This window comes from Chrysochloris asiatica, unplaced genomic scaffold (assembly GCF_000296735.1).
Source record: "Chrysochloris asiatica unplaced genomic scaffold, ChrAsi1.0 scaffold00279, whole genome shotgun sequence".
Lineage (NCBI taxonomy): Eukaryota > Metazoa > Chordata > Mammalia > Afrosoricida > Chrysochloridae > Chrysochloris > Chrysochloris asiatica.
In genome coordinates, this window is record NW_006408797.1 from 1,625,911 (window position 1) to 1,647,226 (window position 21,316).

Consider the following 21,316-nt stretch of genomic DNA (forward strand, 5'->3'; position numbering starts at 1 on the left):
TTTATAATCATTTTTCTGAATTCCTTCTCAGGCATTTCCAAGGCCTGCCTTCCTTCCAGAATGGAGTCCAGGTCTAACTCTAGGTCATTTGTCTCAGACATTTTATCTTGTTTCTGGACATGTGCTGATATGGTCATCTGCTTTTGCTTCTTGGACATGTTTGGTGTTTATCTATGGCCTTAATACTTAATTGAATATGTGTTTTGGTATTTTTTATGCATTTTGATTGCTTCCAGGTAGATATGATCAGGATGTGGGCTTCCCTTTTCAGTCTCCTTATTGCTTAACTTAGAGTAACTTTCAAAGGTGTTGTCTGCCTCTCTGGTTCTTGCCTGGGTTTTGGTGTTTTATAGAGTATGATTGTAGCTTGACTATATGGCAGCAGATACTGTCTCTCCTTGGGTAATATAGGGAGAGAAAGAGTCCCTCAAAGGTAGAAGGGAGAGCATAAAACAGCAAAATAGCACCAGTAAAAAACAAACAAACAACAACAACAAAAACGAGACTTAATACTGTAGTCTATAATCGCAGAAAAGGGAGAGAAGAAAAAAATATCTGTGGCTCTGGTAGCCTAGTGTTTACAAATCGGGCTGCGATCCACAAGGTCAGCAGTTCGAAACCACCAGCCGTCCCACATGAGAAAGATGAGGCTTTCTGCTTCTGCAAAGATCCACAGTCTCGAAAACCCTGTTTAGGTCACTGTGAGTCAGAATCGACTCCACGGCACACAGCCAGCCACCAATATGAGTATGATTTTAATGTCCTCTTGTCAGATTTTGCCTTCAAAGCTGCCTGAGAGATTTCAAGATGCCGCTGTTGGTTGTTATGCTGTACCTCAGGATTTAATTTAATTTTTTGTCTGTTTTGTTTTTAAACTCTCTTTCCTTCTCTACACCCCTATCCTGGTTTTTCCTTTTTTTTTTTTTAACAAAACAAAACAAAACAAAAACCAGTCAGAGCCAGCTCTTAGGCTGAGTGTATTAGTACATATGTGTGGCAGAAGAACTCACCAGTAGTGAGGGTGGGGGTGTCCACACACTCAGGCACCTCCTCTAGTCCACAGAATTGAGATGCACAAACAGTGAGGGTCCAATGAACAGATACAAAAAAAGAAAGAAAGAAAATCAGAACAAAGTAAAACCAACAAAGCGTATTGTCCACCTTTGCTCCAAGGTTCCTGTGGTGTGTCTGTTCCCCGTCTTGGTCTTACCATTTGGTCTTGCCCAAGTTGTTGGCTCCGATCCACCACACCCGGCAGATTCAAAAGTGTGGATTTCTTACTTTTGCTACAAGTTCCACTAGCTATAATAAGCCTTCGAACCTTTTAAATATTCCTATCTCTGTGGTTCCAAGTTTTGGAGCTCTGCCCTGGATCTGCTTTGCCTGGTATTCTGTGGTATTTCTGACAGTGACCTTTACTACACCTTCACCCTAGCTGCCATCAAGCCCTGCCTTCTTTTTTCTTTTTAACTTTTTATTTTATTGAGAATTGAGTGAAAGTTTACAGAGTCTTTACTCTTTTTTACATTAAACAAATCATATGCTTTGTTTCATTTCAATAATTGAAATCTCCTTAGTGTAACATCACTTATCCTACTTTCTCCCTGTATCTTCTTTCTCTTCTTATCCTTCTGAATTTTGTCCATAAGTAAATGCTGCCCTTTTGATTTTTAGTGGCTGATCATCTTGTGGTGTGCATACGTCACTAGTGTTGTTGTCCCCCCTATATATCTGCTTGTCTGAAAATTGAGCCATGAAGGTGAATTCAGTTCCTCTTTGTTGACCCCTTGTCTCAATTCCTCCAGTCTTTTTGACCAGTAAAACTGGTCATTTTTTTTAGTTTCGAGTTTTGTTCCAAATGTTTTCTCACTCTATGCAAGACCTTCTAATGCGATTCCTTTCAGAGCAGTTGGTAGTGGTAGCTGGGCACCATCTAGTTCTTCTGGATTCAGGATCGTGGACACTGATGTTCCGTGGTCCATTAGCCCACTGGACTCATTGTTTCCAAGTGTCTTCAGTTTTTATCACTTCTTTCCTCCACACAGGGAGAAATCAATAGTTGTACCTTAGATGTCTGTTCATGAACTTTTAAGACCCCAGTTGCTTACTCACAAAAGTAGGATGCAGAACATTTTCTTTGTGGATTGTGTTATGTCAGTTGACGATGGTATCCCCCAAGACTATGGTCCTGAGCCCCCTAGGCCTACCAACTCATTCCATCAAAGTGATTGGTAATGTCTAAGAAGTTTTCATAATTGTGACCTCTATAAAATTCCATTATTTTTTCATTCCATTTTTCCATGAACTTTTGGAAGTCCCTTGTAGCTTCCAGCATCATAGGAACATGTAAGCCATCATAGTGTGACAAACTGACAGACAGCACTTCACATAACACTCACACACACACATGTACACACACACACACACACACATTCTGTTGCTCCTAGACAAGTGCCCAGGCACTCCAGCCCCAACCAGGCTGTACAAGGCCATCTGGATCGATTGGGCATGGTGATATTCTGACCTGCTGGGCTCCAGGGCAGAGCCAGAGGATCTGTGAGCAGGGTCCTGAGGAGTTGTGGAGACTCCAGGGCAGCCAGCATAGATCTGTCAGATTCCAGCTAGTGTGTCTGTTGCCAAGGCTGGGTTACTCCCCACCCCAGCCAGTGTCATCCAGGGAAGGGTCTTCACCAGACCTTGAATAAGGCCCTTGGCCCTGATTCTGTGAGCACTCCCTTACCTCACGTCTCAAGGCCTTGGACTGTTGTGGTCCAGCTGGTGAGAAATGGAAGCTCAGGAAAAAAAATTTCACTTTTTGATATTTTGGCAAGTGCTTCTGCAGCAGAAGTAATTTTTCTTCTTTAGTGGAAAGTGCCCTGTTATTTATGTGCATGTTAATTTGTGACTGGGGACATTCCCCGACACTGTCTTCCTGCAAAATGAGACCTGGGAAAAGTCAGTGGCGCATCTGGCAGGGACAGTGTCTGTGCTTATGATTGATGGGCCGGCCCACTGTGGTTCTAGGTCTGGGCCTGACCTGATGACCTGTCAGCTCGGACCAGGGTTGGGAGGGAGGCCAATCTATTCCTTGGTGCTGGCCTGGTCCAGCGTCACTGGCAAGGGATGCTGATTGAAGGGACCAAGTGCAGGACATTCCCAACTCTTTCAGGACAGACAAGACAGACCCCACGGATGTGAGCCCTAGATTGCTCAGGAAGGCTGACTGGCTGACAGCACGTTGCTCAGTGAGGCACTCTGGTCAGCATCCTGTTTATCCCATTTTCCTCCCTTATCCTTCTCTTCCTGTCCTCCCTTTTTACTGCTCTTCTCTTCAAACAAATAGTCTGTTTTGATATATGACATTTGTAAAAATCTCAAAAATGCAGAAAATCCTAAAAGCAAAGTTCACCTAAAACCTTCGTGTTGTTAATCGTGGATTCAATTTTCATTCCATGAACATGGTAAATGACAATGACAAGCTGATTTTAGGCACTGTGGTTACTGCTTTACACACGGCATCTCATTTAATCTGCACACCCTCTGTACCTTCATTTTACACTAAAAACCCTGTGATTCAGACAGGCCACACTGGCTCTCTCTGGGACGGAGGTGGGGAGGTGGTAGGGTTGTATTCCCGAGTCTGCTTCAGATCCATTCCAGAATCTAAGCTCAGAGCTTCCTTCCTTCGAACCTGAGATTCTTCTGTATACTGGAGCATCCATCCTCCTTGTAGGATGTTAGAGGAGTTTGAATCTGTCCCATATTTGAAAGCTCTTGGTTTAATGCCTGGCTCATAGTTAGGATTCCAGCCTACTGTCCTTCAGGTGTTACCAAAGCCCTCAGTAATGAAGGGAGGAGGGTGGCAGGAACTTGAGAGGAAGGTAGTAACGTAAGCATTGAGGTGTGAAAGTTGCCTAGATGCTCGGGGGTGTGCCTAGTTGTGAAGCATCATAGTTGATTCCTGGAAGCCCTTCCATGCCAAGATAGGGGGTTGGCCTTTAATTTATTTGTTGTTGTTGTTAAGTGCCGTAGAGTTGGTTCCGACTCTTTGACTTACACCGTATAGGGTTTCTGAGGAGTGGCTTGTGAGCTTGAACCACCAACTTTGTGGTTCAAATCAACCTTGCAGTCCAGAGGATTTACCAACAGCGCCACATCAGGACAGAGGTAGGTGTAATTCAGAGAAGGACTTCTACTCATGGTGACCCCCTGAGATAGAGTCAAACTACTCCATAAGGTTTTCTTTGCTATAATTGTTATGGAAGCAAATATGCAATCAGTACCACTTGGTTGATTTGGCCCATCAATATTTGGGTTAGTAGCCTGGTGTTTAGCTGTTTGCACTAGCCAGGGTCCTCCTTGTTTAAATCAGATGGAAGTCTATTTCTTACTCCTGAAAATGTCCAGCAGTAAGGGCTTGGCTGCTCTCCAAAAGGCTCCCAGTATTGCCTTGGACTTTCCAGTTCCCAGGAAGTCAGATGGGAAATGAGTGCCCAGGTAGACCCTGCTAGGAGGTGCCCTGAAGATTCTGCTGTGCCCTATCAGACTGAGCCCAGGGGAGGCTGGCAAATGTGGCTGTTGCGCCATTGTGCAATTGAATCTCAAGGATTCAGTACTAAGAGAAAGACGGAGAGAGAGATAGTTCTCTCAGAGTCAAAATAGTTCCAGGAATGAGAGTCTTATTAGATTCCAGAATTTTCTTGTGTATGTGCATGTGTACATGCGAGCCACGTATACATGTGCCTATACAGTGCATGTGTGATACAAACATGCAGTATGCATGCATTGTTGAATATGTATGTTCACGTATGCAGGTGTGTTTTCATATGACGTGTGTACACTTGTGTATGCTTGTGGATATGTGCACATATATGTACATGTGGGTGCGTGTGCCTCTGTGTGTGTGTATTTCAGAACAAGGTAGAGTCTAGGGGCAACAGTGAGCTAATGTAGGTGTATTAGCCCTTTCCTCTGCCATAGTCTGGAGCCCTCCGTTTTTGGACCTGCTTCCCCCACCTTTTTTTCTATTCTTGATTGTCACCACTTCACCTTGATAAACTCCTGACAGCCTTTGTGCTGGAGGTTGCAAGAATTACAAGACTGAGTGACAGACAGACCTTGGTTCAGTCATACACAAGACAAGAGTCAGTAGCCTGTGACTTTTACCAAAGGGACTGCTTAGGATGGGAAAACTGGGGTGCTGGACAGAAGGGGAACAGGGCACAGGCTTGAGTTTTCTCCAAAACTTTAACTGAGTGTTGCAGTGTTTTGAATACTTTAAAATTCAAAGTGACAGATGATCTCTGTTATACCATCTTGGAAACGGCTGAGTCCTCACCACTCGATAGTTCCGGGAGTGAGAAAGTTCCATCTGATGTTAGCTGGGAGGTCCCTGGGTGGTGCATACAGTTAAACACAAGGCCACTGACCCAAAGGATAGTGGTTCAAACTGACCTAGTGTTGCTGTGGAAGAGAAATCTGGTATACATACTTTTTGCTAATATATTTTGTTTTATAAGACAGTTTTAGATTTATAGAAAAATAAAGCAGATAATACTGAGAGTTTCCATAGGCACTCCCTGTATTCTTCCAAATACTAACATTTTGCGTTACTGTAACACATTTGTTATAATGAATTACTGAACTAAACTGTTATTAATGGATGTCCTTGTACAGGACGTACAAGGAGCTCTGGTAGCGTAGTGGTTACGAATCGGGCTGTGAACCTTAATGTCAGCGGTTCGAAACTACCAGCCACTCCGCGGGAGAAAGATGAGGCTTTCTACTCCCATAAAGATTTACACCCTCGGAAACCCTGTACAGGGTCGCTATGGGTCGGAACTGACTTGACGGCACTTACAACAACATAGCTGATTTAGATTTCTACAATCTTTACCAAATTTCCTTTTTCTATGCCAGGATCCCATCCAGGACCTTATGTCACATTTTGTAATCATGTCTCCTTAGGCTTCTCTTGACTATGACAATTTCTCAGAATGTCCTTGTTTGTGATGACCACACAATTTTGAAGAATCCTGGTTAAGTACATTATGTGCTGGTGGTGGTGGTGGTGTCATGGAGTTGGGTCTGCCTCATAGCAACCCTGCATAGTGTTTCTGAGGCTGTAAATCTTTACAGGAGTAGAAAGCCTCATCTTTCTTCCATGGGATGGCTGGTAGTTTTGAAGTGCTAACCTTGAGGTTAACAGCCGAACTCATAACCACTATACCTCTATTGCAAATTGTTTGATGTTTTTTTCTCATGATAAAACAACAACAAAACCTCAGTTGCCACTGAGTTGATGCTGACTGTTGCTCACCCATATATGTTAAAGTAGAACTGTGTCCCCTATTGGGTTGTCAATGACTGTGATCTTTCAGAAGTAGATCTCCACACCTTTCTTACCAAGCACTTCTGGGTGAACTTGAACCACCAACATTTCAGTTAGCAGCAAATGAGTTAACCATTTCACCTCCCAGGGCTTCTTCTCATGATAAGAACAGGGTTGTTGGACTCTTAGGGATCTCTGGGTGATGCAAACCATTAAGTATTCAACTACTAACCAGAGGTTGGTAGATTGACTTTATACAGAGGCACCTTACAAGTAAGACCTGGTGATCTGTTTCCAAAAGATCACCGCCATTGTAAACCCTATGGAGAGCAGTTCTGCCCTGAGACACATGAGCTCACCATGAGTTGGACTTGACTCAGTGGCAACAGGTTTGGTTTCGGGTTTAATTTTATTAGATTCTTATACATTTTTAACATTGATTTTCCAGTTCTAGCAACTACCTGTGTGGCACTGTAAGATAAACACTGGACTGCTAACCTCAAGTTTGGTGGTTCAAACCCACCAGCCACCCCTTGGAAACCCTATATAGAGTCAGAACTGACTTGATGGCACTTAACAACTTCAGCATAAATCAAGCAACAAAGGTACAGGACGTACAAGGAGGAGGGAAAATCAGGGCAGACGCTCTATGATTTACCAAGATCTGAGAAGCAGTACCTTTATCTGATTATGGGAGTGCTTCCAGGCTGGGGACAGAGCCCTGGCTGTTTGCCAATGAGTATCAGACTTCAGGAGCAGAGGTTGGACTCCTGGTGGAAGCAGGGTTAGGGCACCAGGGCTGGACAGTCATGTAGCTGGACAGATAGAGTCCAAACAGGCTTTCAACAAACTACCTTCAGAGTTGTATGCTTTCATGAGTTCTTCAATATTTATTTAGTAGGGAGGGGAAACCAATTTTTATCAATCAAAATTACATGTAATAACAGATACACTTGACACTGACAGCAGGAAAATCAAAGTCCTGGAAAAAAAAATTCAGCAAACCATACCTCATATTTTGTACCTTGTTCTCCTGTCAGTGTTTTGGTTTGTTTTGCAATGTTTTAGACAGGCTGTTCCTGGAATGCATACTAAAAAGTTTGACAACAGGCAATAAAACAAATCCTATAGCGTAGTGGTTATGAGTCGGGCTGCCAACCACAAGGTCAGCAGTTCAAAACTACCAGCTGCTCCACGGGAGAAACATGAGGCATTCTGCTCCCATAAAGATGTATAGCCTTAGAAACTGTGTGCAGGGTCACTATGAGTTGGAACCAACTCCACGGTATTTAACAACAACAACAACAGCAACTTTCTTATCATTCAGATGGCCATCTTTGGTCTCAAGTGGTCATTTCTTGGCCTAAGGGTGGTCCATCTCTGGTCTTTAGGTGATCAGTCTGTGGTCTCAGGTGGTCTTCTGCTGATCTTGGTTAGTTAGCTACTGGTCTTAGTCATCCATTGATCTCGGAGATGAACACCCATGCTTGGCCCCTGGCTTGTTGACCACAGCAAGACCCTTAGGTCAGCCCAGTGGCTTTCCAGCAGGGAAACCCCAGAAGTAGACTGTCCCCTGTTTGTTCAGACCAGAGAGAGCTACTCACTAGGCTTAAATTCATCCTCTTTGTCACAATGGGTCCCTCTGGGATTTCCCTAGGGCCCTAGGTCATGACATAAATGACTTCCAGCCTAAGGTCCCATGGCCCTGGAGAAAAGGGGTTGTCCTGCTGGGCACTGATACCTCAATATCTTGCCCTTATTTCCCCAGTAGGCCCATAGGGAGATGTCCCCTTCCACATGGGTGTGAGGTCTGATTCCTAGACTCTGTGTTTCCCTGTATAGACCTCCCCAGCTCTGGGCCTCAGTTTCTTCCTTGATAATATGATCAACACTTGGGTTGCCAAGCAAGGACTAGGTGTCTCTGGTTCTGAGTGTGTTGTAGAGTGCATTAGCCCTCCATGGCCACCACACCCAGGAAGCCACCACATTTTACAGGTATGTCGTTGGAGGCCTGGGGAACTGTGGCACCTTGATCCAGTTTATTCAGCCAGTCAAAAATAGTGCTAGGAATCCAGAATGCTGGATTCTGCCCCAGAACAATAAATTCCCACATTCCCTCAAGATGACTTCTATTAATAAGACAGATTTAAGATACCACACTCCCACCCAGACCACAGACATGTGAGATGTCAGTGGCCGCATTCCGGAAAGAATTCTGGCTTGTTGTAAACATTCTCACCCATGTACTGGTGGGAAGGGACAGCTAATGTCCCTCCTTCCCCACCCTGTCTCTCTCATAAGACATATCTTGCTGTCACATGGGGTCATTCATTTACTCATGCAGCAAACATTTGCTGATTTCCCACTAAGCCTGGTGGGGCCCCAGGACCCAAGCATGAGTCACAAGTGTGGGGTCCTGCAGGCTCCCACAGGCCCTCTGGTCCCTCCCTCTCTCCACAGCCCTGTGTGTCCTAGTCCACATTGGCCTTGGTTTCCATCACTCTGGCTCCTGCCATTTCCTCTTCTGTCCCTGGACCTCTTCCTAAGGAGTCACAGACACTCCAAACACATAGTGTTCTCATGGTCTACCAGTTCCTGCTCATCTTCCTGTGCCTTTCAGAGAATGGTTACACCTGTCATCTGGTCACCCACTAGACCCTGGATTACTTGTGCAGCTGTAACAGGTCATCCCAAGCTGGATGGCTCCAAACAACACAACAATTAAAACCACGATTCTGTTGGTGTTCTGGAGTATAGAAATCCACAATTATTATCACTGGGCTGAAATCAAACTGTGGGCAGGGTCGCGCTCCCATCAGAGGCTCTAGGGTAGAATCTTTCCTGGCTTCTCCCAGCTTCTGGTGGCTGCCGGCATTCCTTGGCTTATGACCACATCACTCTAATCTTCAAGGCCAGCATTTCAAATCTCTTTCTGCTTCATCTTTACATAGCGTCCTCCTCTTTATATCAGTTTAGTGTCCCTTGTGTTTCTATTTAGGGCCTAGTGGACCTGTTGTTTATCTCCAGGGGGCCTGCAGTGCCCTCTTCCAGCTTTCTGTGCTCATTCCTATTCCTCCAGTCCATTTTCCTGCAGCTGCCGGCATGTTCATGAACACAATTCCGGTCCAGAAGCCTTCAAGACTGTCCAATACCCTTACTCAGTGGTCTTCTCTGTGATGTGCCACTCATTCTCTTTGCCTTCTCTGCTCTCATTCACCAAACCAGACTCAGCCCTTTGAATAGGCCGTGGTCTGCTTTTGCTTGTGTGTACTTCTGTCTGGAGCACCATCTAGAGCACTGCCCAACTCTTTTGCTTGGCCAGTGCCAGTTACCCTTCAGGTGTGGGGTGAATTTTGGGTGGATTCACCATACCTATGAATTCCCAGATCCCCAAGTCTAGGTCTAATGCCTTTGCTCTTTGCTCCCCTGGGTAGTGCATCATTACTACCCTCACTTATCACTAACATGCACTTCCTTATGAGTAGCCTGTGTTACCTCCGGGAATGTCACCTCCACAAGGGCACCAGGGACTGTGCCAAGTTTAGATGGCTCTCCAGTGGCCAACTTGGACTGCACACTAGTAGGAGATGCTCAGTAAGCCCTGGGAGAGGGTGGAAAGGATCTCTGTCTCAAAACTTCCACCTGGTGATGGGACCCAGAGAGTAGCTAGGCACCCCCCTCACTGCCTACAGAGCCATTTGATACCCTGCCTTGTCGGGATGGGTGGGTGACAAAGGTCTTCTGGATAGTTTAGATGCAACTGAACAGCACGGTACTAGACATCTGGGTGTGTGGTGCCAGGTGCTGCAAGCTCGGGGACCGAGGAACTCATTAGGATGTGTAAATGGGGGACACGCTGGAAGGCACAGCCTTGATTCAAGTGGGGATCCTGCCCAGGGCCGCCAATACCTTAGTGTGTGCTGGGCAATTAGCTATTCTGATTTATCACAAGAATCTAGAAATCTGATCATTTTTATGAGATGCCCAGATTTTTAACTCTGAGCTAACTCAGCGAGGCTTTAAAATTGTTCCAAGTGTGCAGGGTGGCCACAGTGGATGCAGGACTGGGACAGTTGGAGGAGGTGTTTGCATGGAGCAGTAATGACAGGGTGCCTCAGGGACAGCCATGTGCCTGCAGTAGGGGATGTGTGCTGGGACTGAGGATCTCTGGACCTTGCTCAGCCAGGTGGCATGTACCTGGGAATGGGGCATCCCCGGAACCCTCCTGGATGCCCTGGGCTTTGAGCTCAATGCCCCTCCTCAGTCATCTGTGTACTGGGGTCTGAACTGTTTTCTTTTTGGCCCCACAGGCTGGCCTGATCCGGATGGAAGAGGAGGAGTTCTTCATTGAGCCCCTGGAGAAAGGGCTGGCAGCACAGGAGGGTGAGCAGGGCCGTGTGCACGTGCTGTATCGACGTCCACCCACCCCAGGGTCCCTTCCTCCTGGGATACCACAGAGCCTGGACACAGGTGAGGTTGCTACAAGTGTCTGTGTGGGGCACCTTGGGGTCAGCCTGGATGTTGGAGTCCCAGGTCCAGCGGAGCAGCACCTCCCGGGGTATGCGGTGACTGACAGCGGGCTGGCATTAAACAGCACAGTGGAGTGCTGAGTATGAGTGTGCTTGGTGACAAGCAGGGAAGTGGCCCGAGTGCTGACAAGCAGAGGAGTAGGGAGAGCCCTGATGACATCTGCACCCAGGCTGTATCCCATTCTCCAGCCCCTAATCTCAGTCCCTGTAGAAGACCCTTCTCACCTGTCCACACAGACACAATCTTTCTCTCCTGGCCCATGTGCTGTCATATTCATCACATAAACGTCCTGTCTCAGGACCTGCCCTCTCTCCTGGATGCCCCATCACTGTGTGGACCCTACTTCCTCACTTGAAGACAAGTCAGATCCCATGAAAGGAGGGGTAACGTGTCAGAGACCCGGGAGCTGCCAACAACCTTGCCATCCTCACAGACTCACATTTTATCTTCTTCAACTTAGACCAGAAGTGTGTTCTGGGCCCAGGTATGTGTGTAGGGAGTGGCTGTGAGTCTGGCTCCACCCTCTCCACGCCACCCTGGAGGTGGTCTCACAGTGCCCACCCATATCATCCAGCAGTCTGTGGATATCAGGGTGGGAGTGAGGACAGCGTGAGGGTCTAACTATGGTCTTCGAAGCATCCCAGAATCAGGAGGTAGTCTCCCAGCCTATCCTGTTCTTCCCATGCTTGGCAGGAGAGCTTTCTCCTAGCAATGTGGTGTGTGTATATGGCAGGAAGGTCCCTAGACAGTGTCTGACATTTGTCCTCAGCTCCCAGTGCAGGACCTCTACCCTTGAGTCATGGGTCAGGCACATCTATGTGTTCACTGGGAGTTCTCTGGGGACCCCAGGCTGCGCCCACCCCAATGATGTGGTGGCTTACCAAACTATTGCAATCACTCCAAAGAAAGCCTTGCTCATTTATTTTAGGTTCCTCAACTTCTCTGCTTGACAGATAAATTGGGTGCAGGCTGTCAGGGCACTATTCTGATTTCAAGAAATGGTGTCAGACACCTTTGTAAAGGAATTGTTCCATCAGAAACCCAGTGCTCTCATGAGCCAATCAATACTTCCTCGGCCCCTCCTTCCCCATGGTGCATTGCTGTGAGTCTGGGTTGCAGACAGCGCCCTTCCCCCTCTTCCCATGCACGACCACAGCCTCTTTTTCCTAGGCTGATCCAGCTGTCCTGCCCTGGCCTTACCCAGCCCCTGCCATTTCTGGCCTCTGGGCTTTTCTCCAGGGGAATTGTCACCCTGTAGGGCAAAAGTGACACACAGGGTGGAGGGTGGTGTTTTGGGTCTGGGTTAGAGCTCCTGGCCCTGCTATTGCTATTCAGCTCCTCTTGAGCAAATCTAAATCTCTAGCCTCTGCTCTCCTCCCTGCCAAGTGGGATAGAAACTCTTACTTCTCTGATGGCTCCAAGAGGCAGGGCCTGCCTGCTTCTTACTCAGAGAAGAGCTACTTGGTGCTTTGTTGTCGATGCCTCTGGGCTGACCTCTCTGGAAGACTCAGGGTGACCCCGGGGGTCTAGGCTGGCTCCCAAATTAGATGTGGAAGAACTCCACAGTAGAGCTGGCCAGTGCCCCTTGCTGTGTCTTGGACCCTGAATTCCATGTGGTGCTAGTCTTCCTGGGCATGGCATCTCTTCTCCCTGGCTTGCCGACCCTGCCCCATGCTCTGGGCTTCTGCTGGTGTTTTGGCACCTTTTACTGAATCCTTCTTCCTACCTCCTGCCTGCCTCCATCTGCCTATCTTTGTTGAAATCTTGGAATATCAAGCACTGGAAGAGATTGTGAAACTCTGAACATGCCCAGAATCTACTGGCCTTAGAAGATGCTGGGCAGGGCCAACTGTATAGGTCAGGGTGAGGCTAGACTGGAAGTGGGGTGGGCTGGGGTGGCCATTGGTATACAGAAGAGGTGATCCTGTCCTAGTCTGAGCCCCATCTGTGTCCAGAACGTACAGTCCAAAATGTGAGTCTCGGCTGTAGGCTCAGGATGTAGGGCCAAGTCTTCTTCTTTGACGTTTTTACCCTGTGTCAGCATGACCCTGCTTGGGACCACAGAGTGCATGCTTCTCTTAAAAGGGCCTGATGGTTCCCCCATGCCTTAGGGCTGAGGCTGGCTCTGGCTTTAGGGGACTAGACACATTTCATGCCAGAGCTTGGCTGACGGCCTGGTGTGACCTCAGATGGTTCAGTTTTCCATCAGCCCTTGGCCTTGTCAGGTCTGGAGTGGCAGCCGGCAGACATGCAAAAGCTGTGGCCCATGGTTGAACCCACTTGCTCTGTCCTCTTTCCCACAGGGGAACCTAGAATCTGGAAGAGACTTTAGAGATGGCAGTGTGCAGAGGTTCCCAGGTTGTGCGTGTATAAGCTAAAGGACCCTTTTTTCTGGAAAATTCTGGTGGGAACCCTGATATATCACTGTGGCTTTGGCAGAAGCAGGCAGAAGGTACTGATTGGCAGTTTCCTCCTGGTTCCCCTAGAGAAACTTCTGGAGGGCAGTTGAAAACAGGCCCGTAAATACTGATAAAATAATAGATGGGATGAGTCCTCCAGAGAAGGTGACGGCTTGTCCTAGGCCTTCCAGCTTGGAGTTGCCTTTCTGTGTCTTCAGGGGCCCACAAGACTGCTCTTGAGGGTTACTAAGACACATTTTTCTGCTTTTCCTGAGAGGCCTCCAGGCTGCCGGGGTGACCTCAGAGACTGGTTTTCATGCCGAGTCTTTGTAATCTGGGGTCTGTTCTGTGTTGCCAGTTGCCTGGGTAAAAGATAGGAGTGAAGGTTTCTCATGTTTTTCCATGGAGCCAGATCAGGGTTGGTGCCTGGTCATTGGATGAGCATCACATAATCGTGTCCATCTCTGGCCCTAGAGGAGCTGAGGGAGAGGAGGCAGGCCCCTTTCTCTCCATGTGGCCACAGAAGCATCTGTGCAGAAACTTGCAGGGCCTAGGAGTACAGTAGGATAGGAGGGAAAATTAGCAAAGGATGCCAGAAGGCCACTTGGGAAGAGGTGCCCTCTGCTGTCTCTAGAGCCAGCCCTGTGCCCAGGGGAAATATGTCAGATTGGTGTTGAGTAGCGTAGGTCTCCATTGTCTGTCTGTGTGTACACCCTTGCATTCATGAACAGGCCTAACCCTGGATCTTGGGCTCTTCATGGCACTGCCTGTCATCTCTTGCCCCTGTTCAGGGCTGTTAAGGGGGTAGCCAGTGCCCCAGTCTGACTATAACTTCAGCTGTGCAACTTATAGCCCTGTGGTCTCGGGTACTTTACTCTCCGGTGGGTCAGGCAGCTGTGGCAAACTCCCACAAACGTGTTGACTTAAAACAGCGGACATGTATTCTCTCTTAGATTTCTGTGCCAGACTCAAGGTATTAGCAGGGCCAAGCTCCTTCTAGAGATTCCAGGGAGACTTTGTCCTTGGACTCTCTGGGTTTCTTTTGGCCTCCAGAGTTCCTGGGCTTATGGCCACCTCCTCCAGTCTGCCTATATGGTCTTATCTCTTTCTCCTGTTCTCTATGTCTAATCTTCCTCTGCCTCTCTCTTATGAGGAAACCTGATTGCATTTAGGGTCCACCTGGAAGAGGTGGAGGCCCATGTAGAAAAGCAATGCTGTTGACATTTTTCATTCATTCTCAGGGGACAGTGCGAAGACCATAGTACAGACAGCCTTCTTGCCCTCCTGCTTCCACTGGACACCCTTGTCGATGGCATGGGAGTTCATTCCTGTGTCACCTGAGCTCATTGTCAACTGGGTGGAGTCAGACCGTGGGGCCCAGACAGGCTAGTTGTTGTAGAGACAGGGTCTGACTCTAGCATACTGTTTGAGGAGGTTAGCCTCACTGTGGGCACCAAGAGCCTGGCTGTATTAGCCTTTAAGGGGCAGTCTTGGGCATAGGAGAAGGTTTGCAACTGGTTGAAAAAGATCCTCAGACCATATGCTGGGAATAAGTCTGTCAGACACACAATGCAATTGGCAAAAAGGCCTGCCATACCAAGAAAGGAACTACAAACCCAAGGGCCTGCAGGGGACAGGAAGGCAGTGCTAATAAGTCCAGTGGGCAGAGGGCAAGATAAATAATTATACCCACCCTGAGCCTGGCTTTTATTTTTCTACGTAAAAAAGTTATCATGTTAAATATATATAACAAGAATTTTAACCCTTTAAAGTGTGCTATTCAGGGTCTTTAATTATAGTCACCATGTTGGGCAACCATTACACATTATCTATTTCCAAAAATTTTGCATCTCCCCAAATAGTATAGCTTCAGCAATGACTCTCATTCCCAACTACGTCTACTAACTAGTAATAAGCTTTGCCTCTCTACATTTCCCTATTCCAGATATCTTATGTAAGAAAGGTTGTACAATGTTTCGCTTTTTGTGATTGACTTCTTTAACTCTGAGTAATGATTTCAAGGTTCATGAATTAGGGCTTCATTTCCTTTTATGGCTGAATAATATTCCACTGTGTGGATAAAACCACATGTTGTTTACTCATCTGTCTCTTGATTAACACTCAGGTTTTTGTTGACCATGTACCTGTTTGATTCCTGCATCATGTCTTCTGAGTATAGACCTAGGAGTGGCTCTGCTAATACACAATCGTGTGCTACTTTTTACTACATTTCCCTACATTTGATATAGACATGAACACAGAGAACACTTATCTGCTAAAAGAGCAACTATGAGCACGTGGCAGAACATGGCACTGCTGGTGGCCCAGGGCAGTCTAGAGATCCTTCTTAGGGGCATTAACTGCAGCCCTGATAGAAATGTGGACCCAGGGCAGCCAGACCCTTTTATTGCCAAGAAAGTCCACATCAGAATTTTTATGGGAACACTTCTGACATTAAAAGTTTCTTCAAATTTCTGAAAAACATTCTATGAGCCAAACAAAACATAGTCACCATTGGCTACCTTTTTAAGATGCAGAGGCAACCTGTTGTCCACCCTCTTCTGCGGGCCTCTGCTCCTGACCCTCCTGCAGCTCCTGGGCACTGACTTGGACAGAGATGGGCACAGAGAGCTCCCGAGCAAGCAGGTGATCCTATTTGTCCAGCAGAGTCTTGCCCTCATGCTTGTCTTCCTAGTAGCCATCCAAGCTGCCCTCCACTGGTGAGAAGCCCAGCTGTTGGAAGAGAAGGCCGACAAGGCTGTGCCAGTGACCTTGACCACCTCCTCCTCAGATGCAACCCATGCCAAGCTTCTGCATGCTACTATCAGACTGCATTCTCTTCCCTGACTCCCTGACAGTCCGAGGAGGCTCGCCACCTCTCAGAATTGTTTGCCTCTTAGGCGAGTCTGTTGCAAGGGGATAAGGCTGGCACTGCTCTGCGTGGTCGAACCAGCTGCCTGCAGAGTCTCAACGCAGCACCACAGACTTCCTCTTTACAGCAGAAAGCCCCACTCCTGACATAGCTCCTCTCCATTGAGTTACTTTGCCATGAGCCTGGTAGGAATTTTTCAGGCTGGGGCAGCCTCAGGAGAGGGAGCTCATGGTGATATGCAGAGCTGCGTGTGGGGGTAGAGTAGAAGGGCTGGGCTGCTGAGCTCTGCGAGGGGCTATGACCTCCAGTGCCAGGCTCCTGAGCATAGATAGGTCCTTGGGTCTGTCTCAGTAGGGTGTTGGGACCGGATCTGACTGGATGAGATGATTTTAGAAGACCTGATCTGGTTGTGGGTTGAAGAGAGACTTGAGTCAGGAAGCCCAAAAAGTCACTGGAGAAGCAGCGTGGTGCAGAGGGTGGAGCTTTGTCTGGGAAGGACATGTAAGCCACGTAGGCCACAGGGACATGCATCTCTGAGCCTTGGTGATATAGTAGGCATGAGGCATAAGGAGAGGGCCCAACCTTGGGTGAGGCCTAACGGAGTGGGAGACACGCTGATAAGAATAGGGTGGGCATACGGGCTGAAAGCCAGACAAGAAGGACTTTCCACTTACAACACTTGATGTCTGCATTAGTTTTTTGTGGCCACTGTGACAACGTGTGGTTGCTTTTGATTTATAGCGGCCTTATGAGTAAAAGGAAACACCGATTGGTCCTGTGCCACCCTCACAATTGTTGTCATGTTTGGTTTCATTGTTGCGCCATGGTGTCAATCTATGTCATAGGGGTCTTACTCTTTTTTTATAAACCTCTAATTTACCGAACATGATGTCCTTATTCAGCATCTGGTCCCTTTGCTGTTCAAAGTGATTGAGATGAAGTCTTGCCATTTTTACTTCTAAGTAGCATTCTTGTTTTTCTTCTTTCAAGACAGATCTGTTCCTTTTCTGGCAGTCCATGCTAATTTAAATATTCTTCTCCAACACCATAATTCAAAGGCATCAATTTATCCCAAGTTTTCCTTATTCATTGTCCAGCTTTCACATACCTATGAAGTGACTCAAAATATCATGGCTTAGGTCAGGCACACCTTAGTCTTCAAAGTGAAATTTTTGCACTTTAACACTTTAAAAAGATCTTTTGCAGCAATTTCCCCCAGGACAATACATTATTTGATTTCTTGACTGCTGCTTCCATGAGCATTGTTTGTGGATTCAAGTAAAATGAAATCCTTGACAACTTCACAAGTTTCTCCATTTATCATGATGTTGATATTGGTCCAGTTGTGAGGATTATTATTTTCCTTAAATTGAAGTGTGTGATCCATATTGAAAGCTATACTTTGTGATCTTTATCAGTAAATGTTTTAAGTCCTCTTTGCTTCCAGCAAGTAAGGTTGTGCCATCTACATATTGCAGGAGGTTCATGAGCCATCCTCCATTCCTGATACTGTGTTCTTCATATAGTCCAGCTTCCCAGATTATTTACTCAGCATACAAATTGAATAAATTTGCTGAAAGAATACAACCACGACAAATGCCTTTTCTGATTTTAAACCATGCTGTATCCCCTTGTTCTGTTCCAATGGCTGCCTCTTGGTCTATGTCCAGATTCCACATGAGCACAATTACGTGTTCTGGAATTCCCATTCTTTGCAATGATCTACACAGTTGAATGTCATTGCATAGTCAAAAAACACAAATCAACATCTTTCTGGTATTCTCTGCTTTTAGCAAATATCCATCTGACATCAGCAATCTCATCCCTTGTTCCACACCCTCTTCTGAATCTGACTTGAATTTCTGGCAGCTCTCTGTCTGTGTGCTTACTGCTGCAGTCATTTTTGAATTATGATAAGCAAAGTTGTATGTGATATCAATGATATTGCTAGATATTTTCTGCATTCTTTGAAATGGGTGTGAATATGGATCTCTTCCAGTTGGTTGGCCAGGTAGTTGTTTTCCAAATTTCTTGGCATAGACAAGTGAGCGCTTCCATTGTACATCAGTTTGTTGAACGATTTCAATTAGCATTCTGTCAGTTTCTGGAGCCTAGTGGGTTAAACCTTCATCCTCAAAGTAGAGTTGGCATTAATGGTGTGAATGGAGCAAAGGCTTTGGGATTTTCATTTGCTGATGGGGCACAACTCAAAATGGGAAGAAACAGCTGCAAACATCTATTAATAACTGGAACATGGAATTTACAAAGTACGAATCTAGGAAAATTGGAAGTTGTCAGAAATGAAACGGATCTCATAAAGATCAATATCCTAGGCATTAGTGAACTGAAATGGACAGTCTTGCAGTTTTCTGTGCTGGAAATGAAAAATTGAAGAGGAATGACATTTCATTCATCTTCAGAAGAGCATTTCAAGATATATCTGAAAGCACAGTGCTGTTGTTGTTGTTGTTGTTAAGTGCCGTTGAGTTGTTCCAATCCATAATGACCCTATATAGGGTTTCTGAGGAAAGACTGGTGAACTTGAACTGCCAACCTTGCGGTTTAAACCGACTTTATAATCCAGTACATTAACCCACAGCATCTCACCAGGACTATAGTGCTGTTGTTGGTGGGGTCCTGACTCATAGCGACTCTATATAGGGTTTCCAAGGCTGTAAATCTTTATGGGAGCAGAAAGCCTCATCTTTCTCCTGTGGTAGTTTTGAACTGCTAACTGTGAGATTAGAAACCTGACTTGTAACCACTATACCACCAGATCTCTTTACAGTGCTGTTAGTGGTAGGATAATATCACTATTATTCAAATTTATAAACCAACTACGAAAACCAGAGGTGAAATTGAAGAATTCTACTAACTTCTCTGGAGTCCTGGTGTGGCACTGTGGGTTAATGTGCTGGACTGCAAAGTACAGGGTCCCTATGGGTTGACACCAACTCGATGGCACTTTATAACAACAACAACAACAACAATCAAGTTCTCCCATCTGAAATTGATTAAACATGTATTCAAGATGCATTGGTAGTTATTGAGTATTGAAATTTGAAAATTAGAAACAAAGAGGAAGGATTTGTAGTTGGAAAATATGGTCTTGTTAATAGAAATGATGCTGGAGATTGCATGATAGGATTTTGCAAGATCAATGATTTCTTCATTGCAAACACCTTTTTTCAACAACATAAAAGGTGACTATGCACATGAATTTTACCAGATGGAATATGCAGGAATCAAATAGACTATACCTTTGGGAAGAGGCTATGGAAAAGCTCAGTAATATCAGCCAAAACAAGGCCAGGGGCAGACTGTGAAACAGACCATCAATTGCTCATATTGCAAGTGCAAGATAAAGCTAAAGAAAATTAAAGCAAGTCCATGACAGCCAAAGTATGACCTTGAGTGTTGTTGTTGTTGTTATGTGCCGTAGAGTCTGTTCCAACTCATAGCAACCCTGTTTGCTGTAAATAGCAACTCATAGCAACCCTGTATTCCGAGGCTGTAAATCTTTATGGGAGCAGAAAGCCCTATCTTTCTCCTGCGGGACAGCTGGTAGTTTTGAACTGCTGGCCGTGAGATTTAGCAGCCTAATTCGTAGACCTTCAGCGTATCCCACTTAAATTTGGAGACCATTTCAAGAACAGATTTGATGCATTAGACATTAATGACCAGAAGAATTGTGGGATGACATCAAGAACATAATACATAAAGAAAACAAAAGGTCATTAAAAAGACAGAAAAGAAAGAAAAGACCAAAATGATGTCAGAAGAGACACCGAAATTTGTTCTTAAGCATAGAGAAGCTAAAGCGACTGGGAGAAATGCTGAAGCAAAAAGAGCTGAACAGAAAATTTCAAAGGGCAGTTTGAGAAGACAAAGTCAAATATTATAATGAAATGAAATGTGCAAAGACCTGAAGTTAGAAAACCCAATGGGAAGACCCTCAGCATTTCTTAAGCAAAGAATTGAAGAAAAAACTCAAGCCTCAGGTTTCAATAATAAATTCAAGATAGTGAATGCTGCAGGGAACATCAAAACAGAAGGAAAGTGTACAGAGTCAGTGTATCAAAAGATCTGGTCGATACTCAACCATTTCAAGAGGTAGCATATGATCAAGACTGACGATATTGAAGGAAGCAGTCTAAGGTACTTTGAAGGCACTGACAAAAAACAAGGCTCCGAATTGATGCACTGCTAGAGGTGCTCACAGGTCTATGCCAAGACATTTGGAAGACAGCTACCTGGTTAACTGATTGGAAAGATCCATTATGTGTGCACATTACAAAGAAAGATGATCCAGCGACATGTGGAAGTCATTGAACGATATAATTGATATCAAATGCAAGTAAAATTTTGCTAAAGATGATTCAAAAAGTGTTGTAGCAGTACATTGACAGTACATGTAACCAGAAATTCAAGCTGGATTCAGAAGTGGGCATAGTAACAAAGAAATCATTGCCGACATCAGATGGATCTTGGCTGAAAGCAGAGAGTACCAGAAAGATATATGCTTATGCTTTGCTGACTATGCAAGGGCTTTCGACTCTGTGGATTTAACAAAACATGGATAACATTGTGAAGGCTGGCTATTCCACAGGCCTTTTGTTTGTGCTTGTGAGGAATCTGTACATAGACCAAGAGGCAATCATTTGAACAGAACAAAAAAATACCGAATGGTTTAAAATCAGAAAAGGTATGCATCAGGGTGTATCCTTTCACCATACCTATCCAATCTGTGTTGTGGTTGTTAAGTGCCATCAAGTCAGTTCAGACTCATAGTGACCTTGTGTTGGGTTTTCGGGGCTTTGAATCTTCATGGGAGCAGAAAATCTTTCTCCTGCAGAGTGGTTGGTAAGCTTGAACCACCGACTTTGTGATTCTCTGTCCAGAGCTTATTGCATGGAGCCACCACACTCCAATTCAATCCGTATGTTGAGAAAATAGTCCAAGAAGCTGGATTATATGAAGAACATGGCATTAAGATTGGTGGAAGACTAATTAACAACCTGTGATATGCAGATGACACACATTGCTTGCTTAAAGTGAAGAGGATTTAAAATACTTACTGATCAAGATCAAAGACTTCATGCTTCAGTACAGATTGCACCTTAATGTAAAGAAAACAAAAAATTCTCACAATGGGCTCAACAAATCACATCATGATAAATGGGG

The 21,316-nt window shown here is 45.6% G+C and overlaps 1 protein-coding gene and 1 pseudogene across 1 annotated transcript in view; both read left to right on the forward strand.

Annotated features, from left to right (window-relative positions):
* LOC102830549 overlaps window positions 1-9,508 on the forward strand; it is a 133,784-nt pseudogene extending 124,276 nt beyond the window's left edge.
* ADAMTS2 (ADAM metallopeptidase with thrombospondin type 1 motif, 2) overlaps window positions 1-21,316 on the forward strand; it is a 363,960-nt gene that overhangs the window by 126,484 nt on the left and 216,160 nt on the right. Inside the window, exon 3 of the mRNA XM_006874455.1 lies at window positions 10,642-10,801. Within this exon, the coding sequence (XP_006874517.1) occupies window positions 10,642-10,801 (160 nt within the window). The remainder of the gene's footprint in view (window positions 1-10,641; window positions 10,802-21,316) is intronic.